Genomic DNA, 23,490 nt, shown 5'->3' with positions numbered 1-23,490 from the left:
GATAATTGATGTGACCAAAACTTTCATGCCAAAGATGAGTAGATTTCACCTTAGTCAAATTGCAACAGTTGCTAAACTGAGTATCTAAGAGATAACAGTTATTTTTACCACGAGCTCCCTGAAAAATTACTTTTCCAGTTTTGTCTACATTGTCACATCCATTCGCATTGAAGACAACTTTATGGCCTTTGTCACAAATTTGACTAACAGAAAGAAGATTAACAACCATACCTTTAACGTATACTACATCATGGAACTCAGGAACGTCGGGTAGTTTGATCGTCCCTGATAGAAGCCTAGAATGCATCTTTTGAGTATCAATTTCTTATGCTTTTCTTTACTATTTTTCTTGTATTTTTGTATATTATGCTTTGTTTTGCTTTTTATAGGTGTTTTGAAGTCATGTGACAAGAAACAACGGAATTTGGAGCTCAATTTAACATTTGGCGCGCCGATGGACTTGAAGTTAGCAAGCATTGCGATTCTCAAAAGTATCAAACACAGAAAATACTAAAGGCAGTCGCACAATTCGCTCAATGGGCCACCATCCTCTATTCCCTTAACTACACCAGAGTCGAGTCCGTTCTTCATTCACTACTACATGGTCCAGATTTCTTCCTGACGACCAAGCCATGTTACAACGCCGGCAAGCCGTTGTTCAAGGTTCATCTGCCAAGGGTTCATACAAGCTATCTGCTAAGGGTTCATACAAGGAAATGAGCAGATGATCGAGTTTTACACAGATTTGGTCAAACTATTCTTTACCGAGAATCCATATGAACAAGGCTATGTACTGCCATTGTTTGGAAGACGAACATAAATGAAAGAGAAGATGAATTGAGAGGATTTGAAGTGAAGGATTAACATGAGTTGGGTTATACTGGGATTCGAATTTGTGGAAGTTTCTGTCAGTTCTTCATGGCTAGAAATACAGGGAAGAAGAAGACGGGTTCACTGCCATTGATAGATAGTCATGAACATAGCAGATTAAAGAGATTTTGAGTCCTGAAATGAATGGTTTTCTGTATATTTGTATGAATTGCAGGGAGGGAGCTAAATGAATGGGTTACAAGAACAGCAGTAGGGATATCCTGCTATCAACAGCGAGACGTTTACAGGTGTTTGAGCAAATGCCAGAGTGATTAGTTCTGCACAATACCTCAAGCTGCTGTCTAAGTTTTGTGCAACCGAGCGATGGGACTGATGGGTTGTTTTCTATGGAGGAAGTCAGGTTCAGTTGAAGCACGAGTTATGCTGGCTAGCCAGAGGTCAGGTGGATTGCACAAGGAATGTTGGCACCGGGTATGGTGTTTAGTTTGAGCGAGGTCAGTGAAAGAAAAGATATGAAGTTTAGTTTAACGAGAATTCAGTCCCAAGTTGTTATTTTCTGCCGTCGATATTGGAGATAAATGGAGAAGATCCAAAGAGTATTCAGAGTTGTACAAAATTAGGAAAGTGGGGTTGTTATCATGTCGCAATTGCAGGGAACTGGAAGCTATAAAAGCTCGAGGAAATAAGCTACAGAGATCGCATACCCCCTCACCATTGTCGCATCTTCAACAGAGAGGAGCTCTCTGCTCCTCTCCAATCATCACTACCACCATCATCATCCCCAGTTTGCATATCCACCTGCATATTGCCAGCAAGTCTCCACCTGCATAAGCCTTGCTACCAGCACCATTATCCCATCTAGCCTGCAGCGCCATCGTCCATATCAACAGTCCACACATCCCGCAGTTGCAGTCCACCACCATCGCGTCACCACAGCTGGGTTGTTGTATTGGTTTGCTTGTTGTTAAAAGTTGCTTGTTGTGTTATTTATACCATGAACTCCAATAGATAATTGCATCCTGATTAAGGACGACTTCGACGTCCGAACTTGAATTCGAATTGATATTTAAACCGCTTGTTTTCTTGCAATCTATCTTTTTATTGTTCATTCTCTACTGTGCCAATATTGCTTATGTGAATTGTTTATGAATCGTTTAAGTTGCAAATTAGATGGTGAGTTCATAATTCTCATACTAATTCAAGAACTCTTCGACCCGTAATTGTCTAGATGTTCCGAGTACAAGTAGTAATTCGTGGATTAAGTACCCATATGTAGAAATTGACACTAGTAGGTAATTCATGCTTTTGATTTTATCACTAGGAGCAACCTTATCTCATAAAACTTAAAGCAAAGTCACACCTAGACAAGTAGAATCCGGTAGTCGAGCGCTTCCGTGTCTGGTGAACTTAGGAGATAATAACGGAATTGTTGAGCGTACTAATTATTCTAGGGTTGTTAGTAACAAGGTACTTTGCAGAAACATAGCTATATTTATAAGATTCACGTTTCGTGACGGAGAAAGAGTCCTTGATCATTCTCATCCTCATATTTGCATTATTTTTTAGAAATTAAATTAACAACTTTAGCTCAACTCTCCCCTAGGAACGAACCTGCTTGTCCGTATACTACTAGTTAGTTTAAAGAGAAATAAGGAATTTATTTTTGCGAGTTCGACACCTCGTCAGCCCCCTTCTTTCTTATGTAGCAATAACTCCCATCTCCGAATGTTACTGGTCCTTCTTCAAAGTCGTTTGAATTCATAAACCACGAAAGATCTCCAGTCATGTGTCGGCTACATCCACTATCAAGGAACCACTGAAAGGGTGATGTTGATTTCAGAGCAAAATCTCACATACTAACGCTACTATCCCGATTGGGTTTTCTTGTTAGATGTGTATACCTTTTGAGAAAAGAAAACAGTTGTTCAGCTTTCTTATGAAGATTACAAGAAACCTTTAAGCTTTTCTTGAAAGACGTACATATATGTTTGAAAATGATTATGAGAACCACAAAACATACATAAAACCAACATCTTTAAACTCATCTGAGAAGTTCTGAGTCACATCAGGTTTCAGAAAGCCTAAACCTCGTTTATCTCCTGACTTTCGACAATTCTTCAAGGAAGAATTAAAGGAGTTTTTCATATCCATCGAAGGGACTTTGACAGACTTCAAATCCTTATAATTTGCAATATCTGCAACAAGATCATAATTGATCCGGATTTGTTCATCAAACTTCTTCTGGACAAAAACTAGCTCTTCAGAACATTCTCGAAGATCGGAGTTTTTGATATAAATTTCGCAATGAAGACCGTCAATTTTCCTTATCAATCGTTGTTTTTCTCGACAAAGATTTTTGATGATTTTTTCTAGATCAAAGAACTCAACTTCATCGATGATTTCTAGAACACTCAATATGAGTAGATCTAATTCCGGTGAAGCATTTATAGGTACTTTAGCATCCATAGAGTCAAATTGCTACAAACACAGACTTATAAGGTCTTAAACGTGTTTGCCTGCTCTGATACCAATTGAAAAGTGGGGGTCTAACAACCACACCCTATATTTCGTTTTGGCAATCTGTATGGACTAACTCCAATATATTTCCAAGAGAATCAACTAGACAATAAGACTCAATCAAGGAAAATACATCCAAGAGTTATATCTCTGTTTCTCAATGTAATCAGCAAATCAAACGGATAGAAATCCGCGAGCCTGGTTAATATGAGAAACAACTTGAACGGTACCAAAGACCAATGTTCAAGTGTCAATCAATTTATATCAACAACCAAAGGTTGGATTATCTAATTGATTGAACTACGCACAACCTGTGATATTTCAATTGTATAGAAAATATAATGCGGAAAAGAAATAACACAGACACCGGAAATTTTGTTAACGAGGAAACCGCAAATGCAGAAAAACCCCGAGACCTAGTCCAAATTTGAACACCACACTGTATTAAACCGCTACATACTCTAGCCTACTACAAGTTAACTTCGGAATGGAATGCAGTTGAGCCCTAACCAATTTCACACTGATTAAGGTACAATCACATTCCTTGCGCCTCTGAATCCCATCAGGACTTTACGCACTTGATTCCCTTAGCTGATCTCACCCACAACTAAGAGTTGCTACGATCCAAAGTCGAAGACTTGATAAACAAATCTTTCTCACACAGAAAAGTTTATTGAATAGATAAATCTGTATCCTACATAAATACCTACGAGTTTTTGTTCCGTCTTTTGATAAATCAAGGTGAACAGGAACCAGTTGATGCACCGGACTTATATTCCTGAAGAACAGCCTAGTAATATCAATCACCTCACAATGATCTTAACCGTATGGTAGCAAAACAAGATATTGTGGAATCACAACCGATGAGATGAAGATGTTTGTGACTACTTTTTATCTTACCTATCGGAGATTGAATCTCGAGCAAATCTTAGAGAAGATAGTACTCAATATGATAGAACAAAGTAAGATCAGAACACGTAACTACATAGAAAATAATTGGGTCTGGCTTCAGAATCCCAATGAAGTCTTTAAGTCGTTAACCTATAATGGTTTTAGAAAAACCTAGGTTAAAGTAGAATCGACTCTAGTCGCAACTAGTATCACACATGAGGTGTGGGGATTAGGTTTCCCAGTTGCTAGAGTTCTCCCTTATATAGTCTTCAAATCAGGGTTTGCAATCAATGTTACCTTCGTAACAAAGCATTCAATGCTCATCATTAGATGAAAACCTGATTAGATTCAAGATAATATCTTTCAATCGTTAGATTGACTTAGCTTGTTACACACAAATTAAATGTACCTTCATTTAGATATGGGTAACCGTACCTAAACGTGTACACTTAGTTGGCTCAACAATAGTTAACCGAAGTTATCCATATGAACACTTTCATATCAACCTTGTTCATCTTAATCACAACTAGTTAAAATGACTCAAATGAAACTAGTTATAGAGTTGTTCAATTGTTTATATTCTCATATAAGTATATAAGACACAATTGAAGCAAAATCGATTTTGATTCAATCGAATCAATTCATGAACATTATAGCCACGGCTTGCAAAGATTGCATTCCTTATTATATAAATGTATTTGTTCATGAATAAACCGATTTTAGAATTTAACCCACTCAGGTATGCAAACGGGTACGCATACCTAGAGTTCCCGGATCTGGTCAGTTTTCCAATATGCAAACGGGTACGCATAATGTCGTTCACGACCAACATCAGTTGAAATCAGTAGGCATACGGGTATGCATACTATGGTTCCCGGACTTCAAATGTTGAATTAGTACGCATACGGGTATGCATACTAAGTTCTCGGACTTGGAATATATCTACAACAGTTAGCATACAAGTACGCATATTGTGCTATATCCAATCAATGGTTAATCGTTCTAAACTCCATTTTAATCCTTGAAACATTCTTAGAAGACGGGAATAGCTGTCTCACACAAACTATTAGCTTCAAAGCAATTTTCAAGTGATCAATTGATCAATACGAAACATTCCGAGTCTACATCAAATGAATGTCTTACACAAATCATGTAAGATGTTACCAGGCGATTTTCACATGATCATCTTTTGACTTTCATCAAGAATAAAAGATGAACTTGGTTAAAGCGAAAGCTTACCAACACATATTTCGAGAAATATGTAAGCGAGTTAAACTTAGCTCGAAATATCAAATGTGTATAAAGTAAAGTCTATATAGCTATATGATGAGTGCCAAATATTATATATATTTATCCCTTTTTGTTGGCATTTTAACTCATCTTTTGTGCATTAATTCTACATTTTATCCCATATTCTGTATTTTCATTGTTTTCAAGAATAAATATTTTTATTAATTAATTCTGCATTTTTAGGTAATAAATAAAGTTCGGATGAGTCGCGGAGCGAAAAGAGCAGAAAAGTAGTGAAAAGCCGGGAGAAATTACGCAAGGAAACCGCGAAGAATGGTGCGCACAACCTCATTTTCTACACACAAAAGCGCCTCCGTTCTCAGCCATCAGATCATTTCTCAGAAGCATCCGACGGTCGCTCCTTCATAGAGCATCAAAATCTGAAGTCTCTGCCAAGCACCACAGCGCTGAAATTCCAAGCCTTCAGATTAGATGGTAGTTGAATCCAACGGTCGCTCTCTTGCTGTGCATCAAAGTTTGATACTTCCGCTTAACACTACAGTACCTAACATCATCTGAAACCGTTGACTTCGTTGTGTTTCAAAATCCAACGGTTGCATCGATTCATCTCTTATCTTACCGTTAGATCTACCAGCCATCTTCGCATCCAGCGGCTTACCTTCGCTGGACATCGAACCTTGATATCTCGCATAACACCCTAGCAACCGAACCATTTAACCTCAACCAAACATCTCCTCCTTCCTCTCCATCGACCTCACCCCCTCTGCAGAGCCATACCCTGCCGCACCATCACCACCACCTTCTTCCCTGTCGTCACCACCCCTCCTGCAACAGCCACCAAACCACCACCTCTCCACAACAACCGCAACCCATCACTACTATCATCACCCCTATCACCTATTAAGCTATTTCAACAACTCCACCATCCTCTTCACTGTTAGGATTGGATTTGGTGAATTAGATTGATAGATGAAGCAATTGGAGGCGTGGATAGCATGAGGGGAGTCAGAGGAAGAATGGGTCGTCGCACATGGGAGGAATTGTGCCATAAAATTAGGTAATTTGCAAAACCTAATTTCACTGATTTTGGGGGAAAATTGGGGGAAAGCCCTAATGATGTAATTGGGTATAAATATGTGGTGAGGGAAGCATTAGAAAGACACTATTTACCTCTCTGGACTAGCCAGTAGAGAATTGGAGAAAAATTTTATGAACTAAAATTTTTAGCACTTGTATGTTTACAGTTGCAAATTGCTTCTGTGTAGTTATTTGTTATGATGCAATCTGTGTTTAACTTATCTCATTTAGTGTATGTATGTTGCCACTTCATGGTTAGCATGAGCTAATCAGCCTCAGGCCAAGGCTCAGTGAAGCCTTGTGCACTGTCAAGTGTGAATGAGCTAGGATAGTTACTTCCTGTTGCTATGCTTTGATTGTGCAAATGAGAGATGTCAATGTTCATAGAGCCTGTGATTGGCTGTACTGTCAAAAGACAGCCAATGCTAGGGGTAGACTGTGAGCAAGTTGGTTCTTCATTTCTAGTTGTATGCTTAGGATGAACTAACCTAGACCATGTCACTTGATTAGGATACAAGGTGGATCATATGCCTTGGCTTACCACCACTCTTTATCAATCTAATTTCAGTCACTTTTAATTTCAGTCTGTATGCTTGTATCAGTTACTTTTCTTGCTTTTATTTTCTTGCATTTTATACTATTGTGCACTGAAGTCAGTGTGCACAATCCTGCCTCTTGCCCTTGGCTGCCAAGCCTTGGTTGTTTGTTGCTTTTCTTAACTGCTTTTATTGCTTTCCTGCATTTTTGGTTCTTTGCTTATCTTCCCTGCTTTGGTTCTTAGCCTGCTTCTCTATTGCTTTACCTTGTGTTCTTTTTCTCTGCCTGAAACCTTGCCTGCCCTTAGCTATTACACACCTTAGCTAGGAAAACTTCTCATATGCTCCTCTCCCTGTGGACAAACCCCTACTCACTCTTTTATTACAAATCTTGACCTTGTATACTTGCAAGTGTATTGTGTGCATCTTATCATACACCAAGTTTTTGGCGCCGCTGCCGGGGAGCTGGCTGCCATATTTTTGAAGTTTTCATAGCTGTTGTGGCCTTGTTGTGCTTGCATAGTTGTGTGTGTTCATTGCTATCTTGTTCACTTGCTAACTGCTGCTGGAGCTGTGCATTATTTGTTGTTGCTGCCAAGCCTGCTGCAAAGCCTGCTGCTGCTGTTGCTGTGCTGCTGTTGCTGCTGCTGTTGCTGCTGTTGCTGCTGGTGAACCAAAGCAACTGCTGCTGCCAAGTGAAGCTGCTGCTGCCAAGCTGTTGCTGTTGCCAAGCTTGCTGCCAACTGAAGCTGCCTAGCTGCTGCTGCTGCTGTTGCTTCTGATCCAACTTGCTGCCAACTTGCTGCCAACTGATGCTGCCAGGCCTGCTGCCAACCTCTTCTGCTGGGCTTGTGCAACAATCTCTGAACTGGGCTTGAACCAACTGAGCTGGGCTCAGTAACCTCAACTTCTGCTGGGCTTGCAACTTCTGCTCTTGGGCTTGCAACTTCAGCTGGGCTCCGTTGCTGCTGCTGCTGGGCTCTGCTCCACCTGTTGCGCTGTGGGCTTGGACGTGAGCTGCTAGGACGATCCTAAAGCCCAACTGGGCCTTGCAACTAAAAGGGGACTAAAAGCCTATTTTTGGGCTTCCCTCCAAAAACAAGTAAGCCTAACCCATGAGTTAACCCACTTGGGCCTCATTTAAATTCAAATTTGGGCTTGTAATAATTTATTTAATTATTTATTTGGGATTGTAATAATTTTTATTTCTTTTTCTTTTTTTTTTTTTATTTGGGATTGTAATAATTTTTTTTTTTTTCTTTTTTGTTTTTCTTTATTTTTCTTTTATTTTTCTTTTTTCTTTTATGGGTTTGTTTAATTATTATTATTGTTTTTATTTTCTTTTATGAGTTGTGATAATTTATGATAGGTTTAGTTCAAAAATTTTCAAAAACCCAAAATTTTTAAACCAAAAACAAAACCCCTTCTTTAAACCAAAACCCATTCAAAACCAAATCTTCATAACCCTTGGGCCAAATTGTTTCCGATTGCTCTGTCTGACCAACATGTTAGTTAAGGTACCTACTAGGACATGATTGTGACCTACAGAGACCAGACAAACAGACTTGTTAGAATTAACCCAGACGAACCTATCGAAATTCTAAGTTCTGAGGGAGACAGTCCAGATCAACCAGAAACAATGGGAGAACCACGTACCCTCAAGGATTATATGTACCCAACTAGAGCCAGTCAACCTTCTTGTATTTGCTGCCCGAGGCTAATGGCCATTATGAGCTGAAATCTAGCACAATACAGATGCTTCCTATTTTTAGAGGTGTTGAGAATGAAAACCCGTACCACCACGTGAGAGAATTCGAGGAAATTTGTGGAACTCTGCGTTTCACTCAAATGACCGACGAAACCCTGAAGTTAAGGCTTTTTCCTTTTCCCTGAAAGATAAGGCAAAGGCCTGGCTCTATGCTTTACAGCCTCAATCCATCATGACATGGGATGACCTCATAAAGGAGTTTTTCAAAAAGTTTTTCCCGAACCACAAGACTGCGACAATTCGTCAAAGTCTGAATAGCTTTGTGCAATTAGAAGGTGAGACCTTAGCTAGATACCTGGAGAGATTCAATGAATTATTGCTCCAATGTCCCCATCATGGTTTTGAAAAATGGAGACTTGTGCAAATTTTGTATGAAGGTCTAGATGTGTCCACCCGAACAACGGTTGAGTCGATGTGTAATGGTCTATTCGTAGATAAAACTGCTGACGCGTCTTGGGACTTCTTGATTGAAGTAGCTGAAAAGACGCAACAGTGGGAATCCATCCGTGAAACCAGAAAGACTACATCCGAAGCAAAGGCTTTTAGGATTGAAGCGGATTTTGAGGGTAGAGCAAACATGGCATCAATAGTTAGGAGATTAGAAGAGTTAGAACTACATAAAAATTCAAAACCTTCCACCACTACTCTCCGAGAACATGTCGCTTCATCTGTTTGTGCTGCTTGTAACGACCCCAACCATCAATTCCAAAATTGTCCAGATTTGCTTGCAGTCCAGGAGTCTAGGCTTGAACAGGCACATGCCATGTTTCAAAACCAGAGCATAACCCTTATTCACAGACCTACAATCCAGGATGGAGAAACCACCCTAACTTTTCATGGTCAAAAGGACCCACTCAAGGAGGACCATCTCAACCCAATCAGAGCTATCAAAACAATCAGGGATATCAGAACAATCAAGGTTATCAACACCCGAGAAACCCTCAACACAATCAAACTCTCAACAACAATCATATCCTCAACACAATACCGACAAGAGATTATCCACCTTAGAGGAAATGTTCCAGAGTTTGATGCAAAGTCAGAAAAATCTAGATCAAAAGATGGATCAAATAGTGAGAGAGAAAAGGGTAAACTTCCGAGCCAACCCCAACAAAATCCAAAGAGGATATTTCAAACAGGCACAACATCCTGCACTGAAACCTCACCTGATCAAATCCATGCCATTACCACCCTCCGAAGTGGTAAAGTCATCGAGAACAACGTGGGCGAACCTAATGATCTGATACAAATTCCACGTTGTCTCCACAACCCCAGAAAACCAAAGAATCTGAGCAAGTTGGAAAATCTGACAATTCTACTGCTGTGAATGTCCCTTTGCCAACTCATCTTCCTGTTGCTCCATTTCCTCAAAGATTGATCTATCAACAGAAAAGTACCCATTACAATGAGATGTTAGATCTGTTCAAGAGAGTCAACATCAACATTCCTTTTCTTGAAGCAATCAAGCAAATCCCTGCTTATGCCAAATTCCTCAAAGACTTGTGTACTCAAAAGCGCAAGCTCAATGTGCAAAAACGTGCTTTCTTAGCTGAGCAGGTGAGTTCCATCATTCTGAACAAAACTCCACCCAAGTTTAGGGATCCAGGATGTCCAACAATTTCTTGCACTATAGGAGAACACACGGTCAATAAAGCGTTATTAGACCTAGGTGCAAGTGTTAACCTACTGCCATATTCTGTTTATGAGCAGTTAGGTCTTGGGGAGTTGAAACCAACATCTATCACTCTACAACTGGCAGACCGATCTGTCAAGATTCCTCGTGGAGTGGTGGAAGATGTTTTGATCAAGGTTGACAAATTCTATTTTCCCGTAGACTTCATTGTCTTAGACACTCAACCTGTACAAAACCCAGACTGTCACATTCCTGTCATCTTAGGACGTCCTTTCTTGGCTACGTCCAACGCGATCATCAACTGTCGGAATGGAGTGTAAAACTGTCTTTTGGTAACATGACGGTAGAATTGAATGTGTTCGATATTAGTCAACAACCTGTGAATCTTGATGATGATGATGTGCATGAAGTTAATATGATTGAAGGATTAATGCAAGATTCGTTGACTAACATTCTATCCGTCGACCCCTTTCAAGCATGTATGGAGAACTTTAACCCTGATTTCTATGATGATGCATACTGTAGTGACGTCCTATCTCTGCTCGAATCTGTACCTCAAATGGACATCACTGAAAGGAAATATGAAGTGGAACCACCCTATTCTCTGATTCCAAGCTTATTCCATCCATTGTTGAGCCACCCAAGCTTGAATTGAAAACATTGCCTAGTACGTTTGAAGTACGATTCCTAGGTTCTTCTGATACTTTTACCTGTCATTATTTCATCATGTTTAGACACGGAACAGGAAAGTAGCTTTTAGAAGTACTTAAGGAACACAAAGAGGCCTTAGGATGGACCATCTCAGATCTCAAAGGAATTAGTCCCACCATTTGCATGCACCACATTAACCTTGAAGAGAATGCCAAACCATCGAGGGAAATGCAAATGAGACTTAACCTTAACATGAGAGATGTAGTCAAAGGAGAAATCCTGAAACTACTTGATGCAGGTATCATATACCCAATTCCCGATATCAAATGGGTTAGTCCCATTCAAGTTGTGCCTAAGAAGTCAGGCATTACTGTTGTTCAGAACGACAAGAATGAATTAGTCCCTACTCGTACAATCACAGGATGGCGAGTATGCATCGACTACAGGAAGTTGAACACAGTAACAAGGAAGGATCACTTCCCGCTCCCTTTCTTTGACCAAATGCTAGAACGTGTGTCTGGACACAGTCACTACTGTTTTCTAGATGGCTTTTCCGGTTATAACCCCATTTTGATTGTGGAGATTTTTGATGTTTGGGGGATAGACTTCATGGGTCAATTTCCCATGTCTGACAGCAAGTTGTACATCCTAGTCGCAGTTGATTACGTTTCTAAGTGGGTAGAAGCCATAGCAACCAGAACAAATGACCACAAGGTGTACTTTCATTCTAAAGAGAACATATTTTCACGTTTTGGTACCCCTAGAGCTATCATCAGTGACGGCGGTTCACATTTCGTAACAAGTACTTTGAGTCTTTAGTACGCAAGTATGGCATAACTCACAAGATTGCTACTCCGTCACCCTCAGACTAGTGGACAAGTGAAGTGTCTAATAGGGAAATTAAGCACATTCTGGAGAAGACGGTCAACCCGTCCAGGAAAGATTGGTCATTGAGTTGAATGATGCTTTGTGGGCCTATAGAACAGCTTATAAGACACCAATTGGCATGTCCCCCTATCGTTAGTGTATGGAAAGCCGTGCCATCTACCTGTGGAATTAGAACATCGTGCCTACTGGGCAATCAAAGAGCTGAACTTTTCTGGACGAAGCTGGAATTCAAAGGAAACTTCAACTCAACGAGTTGGAAGAATTGAGAAATGAGGCTTATGACAGTGCCAAGCTGTACAAGCAGAAGATGAAATATTTCATGACAAGCGTATTCTGCGCAAATCCTTCCTCCTGGTCAGAAAGTCTTGCTGTATGACCCCCGATTACATCTTTTTCCAGGAAAACTGCGTTCCAGATGGAAGGGACCGTACCTAGTACGCACAGTTTTTCCTCATGGAGCTGTAGAGTTGGAGGATGTCTCCAACAAGAACGTTTTCAAAGTCAACGGGCAGAGATTAAAGCCATTCCTTGAGCCATTTCCACCCGACATTGAAACAACCTGGAGGACCCAGTCTATGTGGACTAAACTGGTCCACTTTTTCCCTAATAACCAAACTGTTTTCCAAATGTTTCCCTAAAAACCAAAATTTTTCTTTTTCCCGACAAAACCAAATTTTTCCAAAGAGTCCAATCCCATTAAAAACCAAAATTTTCTTGTAGATAATGTGTTAGTTAAATTTCCTTTTGTGTATATTTTGTGCTCATCCATTGTGACTGCTAATATGATGGATTTTTGCCTTGAATAACGGAGTTTTAATCGAGCTGCCACCGTACAATCGGGTATTCTCTCTCCTTTTACTCTACTCAGCATGTCCCTTTTCATATATTGTTTTATAATTCTTTCCATACTTTGAAACATTGAGGACAATGTTTAGTTTAGGTTTGGGGGTATAGAGTAGATACCACGATAATATGCTATAATTGAAAACAAAACTCCTTCTTCTTTTTGAAAAAATTGAAAAATTAAAAAAAAAAATTGAAAAATCAAATTGAAAAAAAAAAAAAATTAAAAAATGAAAAATCATAAAAATGGAGCTCATTTACCTTGAAATGTTGACTCTTGTGCAAATATGTATTTTATTAGGAGTCTTAGTCTAGATATTTAGGCACCCTGATTCTAGCACAATTCACATTGTGATAGAAATTTGCACGCGCACGATCTACCAATACATGTATGGCCTCGATCTTCAAGGTGTTTGATAGGAAGTTACGATTGCCAATCACTTTAGAATACTGAACGAAACTTGACTAGCTTGTTCTTTGGTTGGTTGGGATAGAAGGTGGAGGTTACATTAAGAAAAACAACCATCGAATTTAACTGGGTGCATCAAAAAGGGCTACCTCTTGCAAAGTGTCATGTAATTTTTTATTTCCTTTTGTACATTTATCAAAAGTGTTTCCTTATACAGTTGCTTAAAAAAAAAAAAAAAAAAAAAAAAAAAAAAAAAAAAAAAAAACAAAAAAAATCAAGTATTTATCAATTCCATCATCTCTTGTTCCAAAAATAAAAAGAGATTTGTCAATGTAAATAAGAGTCATGTAAATAGTCATCTTTTGTTGTTTCGTTGTAATAAGCAAGGAGGGTGTATGCCATTGATGTACAACGCGAGTAATTGTGAAATACCTCCAACTCATTCACAATTCTCGTAAAGTCCGGACAGCTAGCTAGATTTCGACCTCAGTTCTTAGCCTGAGAAACTATCTCTTGGTGATTAGTAGTCATGACTTCAGATCTTTCTTTACACATGTGTAGATACACTTTACACTCTTATCACATGTCCTTATTTGTTATCAGTGCTAGGATTGTGCCTTCGATAGCTAGATTGACATCTCCATTTTGCTGTGAGCTAAACTGTTTTGCACATGTCACGTTTGATGGAATCTGAGCTTATATTTTGTCCTTAGGTTTTGTAGGCACACCTCTGGTAAACCTTCACGAGACTTCACTCGTCCACTAGGGACACTTAGTGGTTTAAAAGGCTTAGTGCATACGCTAAATGCATTCGAGAGACCAGCGACAGTGGTATAGTTAGGATTTCCTTAGTTTTGTTTTACTTGAGGACAAGTAAAATTCAGGTTTGGGGGTATTTGATGAGTGCCAAATATTGTATATATTTATCCCTTTTTGTTGGCATTTTAACTCATCTTTTGTGCATTAATTCTACATTTTATCCCATATTCTGTATTTTCATTGTTTTCAAGAATAAATATTTTTATTAATTAATTCTGCATTTTTAGGTAATAAATAAAGTTCGGATGAGTCGCGGAGCGAAAAGAGCAGAAAAGTAGTGAAAAGCCGGGAGAAATTACGCAAGGAAACCGCGAAGAATGGTGCGCACAACCTCATTTTCTACACACAAAAGCGTCTCCGTTCTCAGCCATCAGATCATTTCTCAGAAGCATCCGACGGTCGCTCCTTCATAGAGCATCAAAATCTGAAGTCTCTGCCAAGCACCACAGCGCTGAAATTCCAAGCCTTCAGATTAGATGGTAGTTGAATCCAACGGTCGCTCCCTTGCTGTGCATCAAAGTTTGATACTTCCGCTTAACACTACAGTACCTAACATCATCTGAAACCGTTGACTTCGTTGTGTTTCAAAATCCAACGGTTGCATCGATTCATCTCTTATCTTACCGTTAGATCTACCAACCATCTTCGCATCCAGCGGCTTACCTTCGCTGGACATCGAACCTTGATATCTCGCATAACACCCTAGCAACCGAACCATTTAACCTCAACCAAACATCTCCTCCTTCCTCTCCATCGACCTCACCCCCTCTGCAGAGCCATACCCTGCCGCACCATCACCACCACCTTCTTCCCTGTCGTCACCACCCCTCCTGCAACAGCCACCAAACCACCAACTCTCCACAACAACCGCAACCCATCACTACTATCATCACCCCTATCACCTATTAAGCTATTTCAACAACTCCACCATCCTCTTCACTGTTAGGATTGGATTTGGTGAATTAGATTGATAGATGAAGCAATTGGAGGCGTGGATAGCATGAGGGGAGTCAGAGGAAGAATGGGTCGTCGCACATGGGAGGAATTGTGCCATAAAATTAGGTAATTTGCAAAACCTAATTTCACTGATTTTGGGGGAAAATTGGGGGAAAACCTAATTTTGTGTAATGGGTATAAATTGGTGTTGGGGGAAGCATTAGAAAGACACTATTTACCTCTCTGGACTAGCCAGTAGAGAATTGGAGAAAAATTTTATGAACTAAATTTTTTAGCACTTGTATGTTTACAGTTGCAAATTGCTTCTGTTGTAGTTATTTGTTATGATGCAATCTGTGTTTAACTTATCTCATTTAGTGTATGTATGTTGCCACTTCATGGTTAGCATGAGCTAATCAGCCTCAGGCCAAGGCTCAGTGAAGCCTTGTGCACTGTCAAGTGTGAATGAGCTAGGATAGTTACTTCCTGTTGCTATGCTTTGATTGTGCAAATGAGAGATGTCAATGTTCATAGAGCCTGTGATTGGCTGTACTGTCAAAAGACAGCCAATGCTAGGGGTAGACTTGTGAGCAAGTTGGTGTTCTTCCATTTCTAGTTGTATGCTTAGGATTGAACTTAACCTAGACCATGTCACTTGATTAGGATACAAGGTGGATCATATGCTTTGGCTTGCCCACCACTTCTCTTTTAATCAATCTTAATTTCAGTCACTTTTAATTTCAGTCTTGTATGCTTGTATCACCTGTTACTTTTCTTGCCTTTCATTTTCTTGCATTTTATAACTATTGTGCACTGAAGTCAGTGCACTGAACACAATCCTGCCTCTTGCCCTTGGCTGCCAAGCCTTGGTTGTTTGTTGCTTTTCTTAACTGCTTCTTTATTTCCTTTCCCTGCATTTTTGGTTCTTTGCTTATCTTTCCCTGCTTTGGTTCTTAGCCTGCTTCTCTATTGCCTTACCTTGTGTTCTTATTTCTCTGCCTGAAACCTTGCCTGCCCTTAGCTTATTACACATCTTAGTTAGGAAAACTTCTCATATGCTCCTCTCCCTGTGGACAAACCCCTATTCACTCTTTTACTACAAATATTGACCTTGTATACTTGCAAGCATATTGTGTGCATCTTTATCATCACACCACTATACGACTTTTGTCTCAATAGGAGACAGAATAGAAATAGACTTCTGAGTGATAGATGAGTTCAACTCTCCACATACCTTTTGTTGATGAAGTTCTAAATCTCCCCTTAGTAGTTCTTCGTCTTCAATCGATGAACACCGTGAAGTCTAAATGCCAACTACACATTCTATCCTAATCCGAGACATAGCTATAAGTATACTAGAAATCAAGACTTATAGTTTTGACAACTAAACTTGACAAACAAGCTTGAGATAGGAACGCTTGCGAGTTCGATCGAGCAGTGATCTAACAAATAGGATGGTTCAGTCTTCACATACCCCTTTGTCGATGAAGTTATCCAAATGTCTTCGGGTTTTTTTTTCAGTCTTCAATCTTCGAGGGTTGTTCAGTGGTGTATGATACTCAACTACCATACCCTAACCCTATTCCTAGACTTTACTTTAGTAGACTAGGAATCAAGGTATAGTTTTGTTCATCTAAATATTGACAACAAGATTGAGATATCAAAACTTGCGCGTTCGACAAAGCGGTGCTCTAGTACTTACTAGATTGATTTACTGTCTTACAAGCCACAATTTATCTAGTTTCCACAAGCTGGACGTTCCTCTCAATTAACAAGGTTTGGTTTATTGTCATCTTCTCCCAACTTTTTTGTTAGATCTCCCAATTGTTCTTCCGTTCTTACTTGTTTTTTTTTCCAGTTTTAACCAAAGAAAGACATGCTCTGACACCAATTGATAAGAACTTAATGGTTCTTATCTGCGGCAAGCAAAGAATAGTCTAGGAAGATAATAAAATTCAGAAGAAACTTAGAACTTATTATCATTGATATGAAAAACTAATAACGATATACCTCTTTATATAGGTCATTTAACTCACGCGAAATTAAGGAAAGAACGTAAAAGGAAACTAAATTCTATAACTAGTATGAACTTAAAACAAATTCCTTTTTCAAAAGTAAATTAATTCCTAAAACAACATAACTTGATTGAGGAAAAACGGAAACAAAACCTCTTGAACCCCTCTTTCAAACCCTTATTTCGATTAAGAATCCCAAATAGATTTGGATTTCTTATCAAAGTGCTAACATTTGCATTCCTCCCATATGAGTCTCGACAAACCTTCGATCTATTTTGCTGATTTGAATGCCTCGTTTAGTCAATCATATGTTCTTGACTAGTAAACCAAATTACATAAATAATAACACTTTATAAACTAGAAAATTTCCTCTAAAACTTTTAAGTTTTGACCTAAAGATGATTCATATGGGAAAATGACTAAAATTGAGTTCGAAAGTTCATACAAAACTTTAAACTTAAAGTTTTGAAGTTCCTCTTTGAAAGATATTGTTTGTATTTCTGAGCTTTCAGACTCGCTTTTAGTCGTCTTGTCATATGAATCAGCTTTAGGTTGAAACTTAAAAGTTTTAGAAAATCTTATCTAGTTTCCAGAATGATATCACTTGCATATTTGATTTAGTAATCAAGGATATATGATTGTTGAATGATGTCTCAAATCTGAAAAATAGATTGAATGTTTTCTTAGACATGCAGGGTGTATGCAAATGTTGACATTTCAGTTGGGGCGGTTGTACATGTTAATATTAAACATATGGGTGGTTGTACATGTTGATATTGCACGTGGGGCGGTCGTATTACAGGAACTTTATCTTCTCCAAAACTGAAGAACCCTAGTTCAATTTTATTTATTTAAAAAAAATCTCTCAAAACTTCTAAAATCGAAACCAATATCTTATGATCATAAACATTATAATCATCTAAAAATTTACAACAAAATTTTATCTTTTCTCGAATAAAATCAAATAAGAATTTCATCTTTTATATTTGATTCTGATTAGATGATTGGGTTCGATTTTGATCAGATTTTTCAGTTTAATCTGATCGGAATTAGCTTTAATCTTGATTCAAGTCATTTTTGATTAAATGAGTAATTAGTGATAATTCATAATACAACCAAACAAAAAAATCGGCTGACTCAGAGCTCTGCAAGTCGGCGATTGACTCAGTCGAAAATTTTTGTCAATTTTTCTTCGATTTCGAGGAACTTTTCATTAATTCAACAAAGAAATTTATTAGAGTCAAGGTATTGATTCTTACAGATCTAATGATTGGTGTTTGTTCTAATAATTTTTAGTTTTAGTGATGTCTGAATTAAATAAATCTCGTTCTAATTCTGAATCTGTACCTAAAATGGATGTTTTGAGATCTGCTTCAAAATTTTCGTCGAAGGGAGTTAATAATTCTTAAGAAGGAAGGAAACAAGGTGAGCATCCTTCTCTTTATATTTCTGATGAGGATATTGATGAAAGTTTAAGCGAATGGAAAATATAGCCTTATTGGTAGACTGGATTTAGTGAAATTGAAAATGGAAACAGTTGAGTCTGTTCTTAGAAAACAATGGAATCTTACTGGTAAATGTCAATTCATACCACTAGGTAAAGGTTTCTTCATAATTAAGATGGAAAATGATATTGATAAGAAACTTATTTGGAGTGGTTACTATGAGGTTGAGTTTCAGACTTTGCAACTTAGAGAATGGGAAGCTAATTTTATTCCTGCAAATCAAAAAGCTTCAACAGATTTTGTTTGGGTTCATTTTCCTGGGTTGTGTATTAAATACTGGAAGGAGAAAATTGTTATGGAATTAGGTAAAGATGTTGGGAGACCTATAAAAGTTGATGAAACTACTTTAAGAAGAGAGATTGGTTACTATGCTAGTGTCTTGGTGGAAGTTGATCTTCTGAAGCCAATTCCTAGCATTGTTTGGGTTGAAACCAAATATGGTGGATTCTTACAAGAAATTAGAATTCCTAAAATTCCTAAATTCTGTAATCATTATGATGCGGTGGGGCATTTGGTAGCTGAATGCAGATCAAAAAGAAAGGAGGTAGATAAGGAGGAGAATATTAATCTGGTGCAGCAGAAGAATGTTTGGAAGGTTAAGCCAAAGAAGGTGGTAGAGACAAGGAAGGAAGGTTTTCATATTTGCTTTACTCCAAAAGACAGGGAAAAAGTGATTGAGGAGCAATTATGTGAAGATGAAATTGTTGATGCAATTATCCCTCCCATAATTCAAAATGTGGAGTGTGTTTCTGTTGATAAGAGTCATTCTGGTAAGTTTCATGTATTACAAGGAATTGAGAGTGAGGATATTCCTCCTATTAATGTGAGTAAAATTTTAGATGTTGCTTCTTGTAGTTCTTCAACAACTCAAATGGTGAAAGTAGTTGGTATGAGTGAAGTGGGGATTTCTGAGGTGATAAAAAAAGTGGTTAAGCAAAAGCCCTCGATTTTAATTACAACAAGAAGACAAGTTGGTCTTAATTTAGCTAAAGAGAAAAAGGGAATGAGAAGTCCAAATTCTTCTCAACCTTCTAAATCTAAATGAAGATAGTTCACTGGAATGTCAGAGGCTTAAAAAGAAATAAATCCAAAGACAAACTCAGAAGTTTAGTGAAACAGTTTAGTCCTACTTTGTGTTTTGTGGTGGAGCCCAAAATAAATGGAATTCAAAAGATAATAAACTACTTAAATTAAAAGGGATGAATCACATGATTATACACAATTCTGTGAATGGAGGTAAAGGGAATATTTGGATTTTTTGGAGTGCTTCTATTACTACACCAACTGTGGTTTCAATTACAAAACAAGTAATTACAGTAGATGTGGGGGGAGTTCTGGTTTCAGGAGTTCATGTTGATTCTTTGGCTATTGATAGGAGGGAGTTATGGATGGAACTGGAGAGGATAAGTTTTTTGAATTTACCATGGTTAGTAATAGGTGATTTTAACATAGTTCTAAGCACTGGAGAGAAAAAAGGTGGAAGATCTCCATTGGGAGTGGCAATGCAGGATTTTCATGATTGTATTAATGCTTGTTGTCTTACGGAAGCTCCAAAAACTGGTATGCATTTTACTTGGTGCAATAATAGAGAAGGAAGTAAAAGAATAGTTTGTACTTTAGATAGAGCATTATATAATATGCAATGGTTGGATACTTACCCAGAATGGTGCTATAAGGTTGGAGTGAGGGGAGTTTCAGATCATAGCCCCTTATTAAGTTTTGTTTTGAATGTTCATAAGCCAAAGAATATACCTTTCAGGGTTTTAAAAATTTGGTTGGAAGAGGAAAGCTTTAAGAAGGTAGTTTAAGATGTTTGGAATGAAGAGATGTATGGCAATCCTGCTTATATTTTTATGAACAAAATGAAGTTAATGAAGATAAAAATCATGGAATAAAATTGGAATGTGTTTGGAGATGTTAGAGTAAAAATGCAAGAAGCTGAGCAAGAGGTGATGAAAGCTGCATTATTATCTGACAATGAATCTAGTAATATCTCTTTGTTAAATAATTTGGTGTGTGCCAGAGGTAGACAAGATATAATCACAGAACAACATAGAGTTATTCTGAAATAAAAAGCAAGGGTGAATTGGTTAAAAAATGGAGCTGCTAATGCAAGATTTTTTCCATACTTCCATAAAAATAAGGCAAGCTAAAAAAAACTCAATCACAGAATTAGAAAATGAAGAAGGTAATATTATTACAGATCCTAATATGATAGCAAATTACTTGGAGAAGCATTTTGAAGACAAATTCAAGATTAAAGAGGTGGATTTTGCTGAGGGTATTTTTGTAATAACTGAAGCAGATATTATGATGTTAGAAGTTGTTCCTTCAGCTCAAGAAATTAAAGAGGAAGTTTTTGCTCTAAATGTTGACAGTGCATCAGGACCATATGGTTTTCCTGGATTTTTCTATAGATTTTCTTGGGATATTATAGGGGAATGAGTGATAAGAGCAATACAGTATTGTTGGAACAATGGATTTATTCCTAGGGGTATGAACTCTAACTTTCTTTTCTTAATTCCAAAAAGTGAAATGTGCAAGGAAACCAAATCAGTATAGACCTATTGGCCTCAGCAATTTCAGCTTCAAGATTTTTACTAAAATAATAACATCAAGAATGTATGGATTGCTAGAGAAAGTTGTTTCATCTCAACAAGGAGCTTTTGTAAAAGGAAGGTGTATCCAAGAGAAAATAATGCTTGTTTCTGAGATGGTATATGAGCTGGATATTAAAAGAAGGGGAGGTAATGTGGGGTTAAAACTAGACATCACACAAGCATATGATTCTTTGAGCTAGGAGTTTTTATGGGAAGTAATGAGAAGATTTGGATTTTCTGCAAAATGTATATCATGGTTACATACAATGTTTATGTCAGCTAAAATCTCAGTTCTGGTTAATAGAGAGGCCAGTTGGATTCTTCTCAGTTAGTAGGGGATTGAGACAGGGTGACCCATTGTCACCAATTCTTTTTGTTATTGCTGAAGATGTTCTAAGTAGTAATTTGAGTAAACTAGTACAGGACAAGAATATAGTACCAATGGTTAACATATGAGGAGCTCAGCCAACTCATATTCTCTTTAATGGACATAAGAAGAATATACTCTCAGTTCTAAATTTTCTAAGGAATTATCAAGATTCTTCTGGTCAAGTAATCAACCAGATGAAGAGTAAAATGTTTTTGGGAGGAGTTACAGATTTAAGAAAGCAGCAAATAGCAAAAGAGTTTCAAATTCCACTCTCCAGTTTCCCAGATAAGTACTTAGGTGTGATACTGAAACCAGGAATGGTAAGACCAGATACTATTTGGGGGGTTGTTGAAATGTTACAGAATAGACTATCAAGCTGGGTGGGTCAGTTATTGGCTTTCAAGGATATAATCACTTTGGTGAAATCAGTTTTGAACAACATTCCAATTTATAATATGTCAGTGTATAAGTGGCATGCTAGTGTAATCAAAACATGTGAAAGAATGCTGAGAAATTTTCTATGGACTGGTGATCCTTCAACAAGAAAGATGGTCACTATAAAGTGGGATAAAGTATGTGCTCCATTGGAAGAAGGAGGGTTGGGTTTGAAGAGGTTGAGTGTTATAAATAAGGCTTTATTGATGAAATTGTTATGGAAGATTTTGAACTCTGAAGAAGAATGAGCAGTATTTATGAGAGAAAAGTTTTTCACTGCAGAAGGAGAGTGGTTTGTGGGTGTTTATGGGCAAAAACCGTTTCTGCTGATTTTGGCAATTTCGGTGAGTGGGTGAGAAAAAAATCTAAACCCTAAACAAATGTACTGCACGGGAGTACTTTAGATTTGAGAGATCAATCTATACAAATCTGGCCTAAACCAAGAAATGGCCGTTCCGGATTTGCTTCGGTCACAAAGAGGAGGAGAAGGGCCGGTTTAGGGAGGGAAGCGAAGAGAGTGCTGAGACCAGAGCAGTTCTGGAAGAGTAGTACTTGACTTGTATCAGAAGATGAAAGCTTTGAGAAAGCTAGCAAGAGTTGCCTTTCTGAGTGTTGTCATTTCCCTGACCAAAAACTTGTGTCTTGGTGGAAATAGGTAAAACCTATTTATACAAGTCCAAGTGAAACGTACTCTGGCCCTGTAAGAAAAGAAACGGATGAGTTAAATGGGAAGAGGTGGTAACACCTGGTATTGATGGAATTTGATGGAATTGATGCTCCATAATGAAAGAGCGTTTCACTATTACTTCCTGCATTTACTAACTATTTTATTCTTATTACACTTTCTTGAAACGGGCATTTGTGTATGCCGCACGCTGTAGACCGTCAAACCAAAACCCTAATGAGCATCCCCAGTTTGTGACATATGTTTTGATGTCTCGGGTATTTTTCGTGGAAAACATGTAGCATGTAGCTGGTGTTCGATAAGTTGAGCTTGAGAGACTTGTCGGCTCAGTGGCAACCTTCGAAGGTTGAGATTTTGCATAAGAGGAATCGTGGCCTTTGATGTAGGCGCGGCATGCCAAAGTGCAAGGGTTGTACGGCATGTGCAAATAGCATGTGTGGCATGCCTCGGCCCTGGGTTGCACGTCGGGTGCAAGTGGAAGTGCCAACGTGCAAGTGTTGCACGGCATGTGCCAATGGCATGTGAGGCATGCCTAGGCTCTAGGTTGCTCGGATTAGCATGCCAGGTTGCAAGGGTTGCACGGTATGTGCCAATGGCGCGTGTGGCGGCTTTGGCCCTAGGTTGCACGGCTTGGCATGCCAGGTTGCAAGGGTTGCACGGCATGTGCCAATGGCGCGTGTGGCGGCTTTGGCCCTAGGTTGCACGACTTGGCATGTAAGGTTGCAAGGGTTGCACGAAATGTGCCAATGACGCGTGTGGCGGCTTTGGCCCTAGGTTGCACGGCTAGGCATGCCAGGTTGCAAGGGTTGCACGGCATGTTCCAATGGCGT

The 23,490-nt window shown here is 38.5% G+C and overlaps 1 protein-coding gene across 1 annotated transcript; it reads left to right on the top strand.

Moving 5' to 3' along the window:
• The first annotated feature begins 21,190 nt into the window (after positions 1-21,190).
• On the top strand, positions 21,191-22,223 carry LOC113315730. Its single transcript, XM_026563986.1, has 3 exons — positions 21,191-21,317; positions 21,475-21,614; positions 21,735-22,223. Exons 1-3 carry the CDS (start codon positions 21,191-21,193, stop codon positions 22,221-22,223), a joined length of 756 nt encoding a protein of 251 aa, XP_026419771.1.
• The last annotated feature ends 1,267 nt before the right edge of the window (positions 22,224-23,490 follow it).

The sequence above is a fragment of the Papaver somniferum genome, chromosome 10, assembly GCF_003573695.1.
Source record: "Papaver somniferum cultivar HN1 chromosome 10, ASM357369v1, whole genome shotgun sequence".
In the NCBI taxonomy this organism is placed as follows: domain Eukaryota; kingdom Viridiplantae; phylum Streptophyta; class Magnoliopsida; order Ranunculales; family Papaveraceae; genus Papaver; species Papaver somniferum.
Note: the sequence above shows the minus strand (reverse complement) of the source record. Positions and strands in the feature narration are given on the sequence as shown.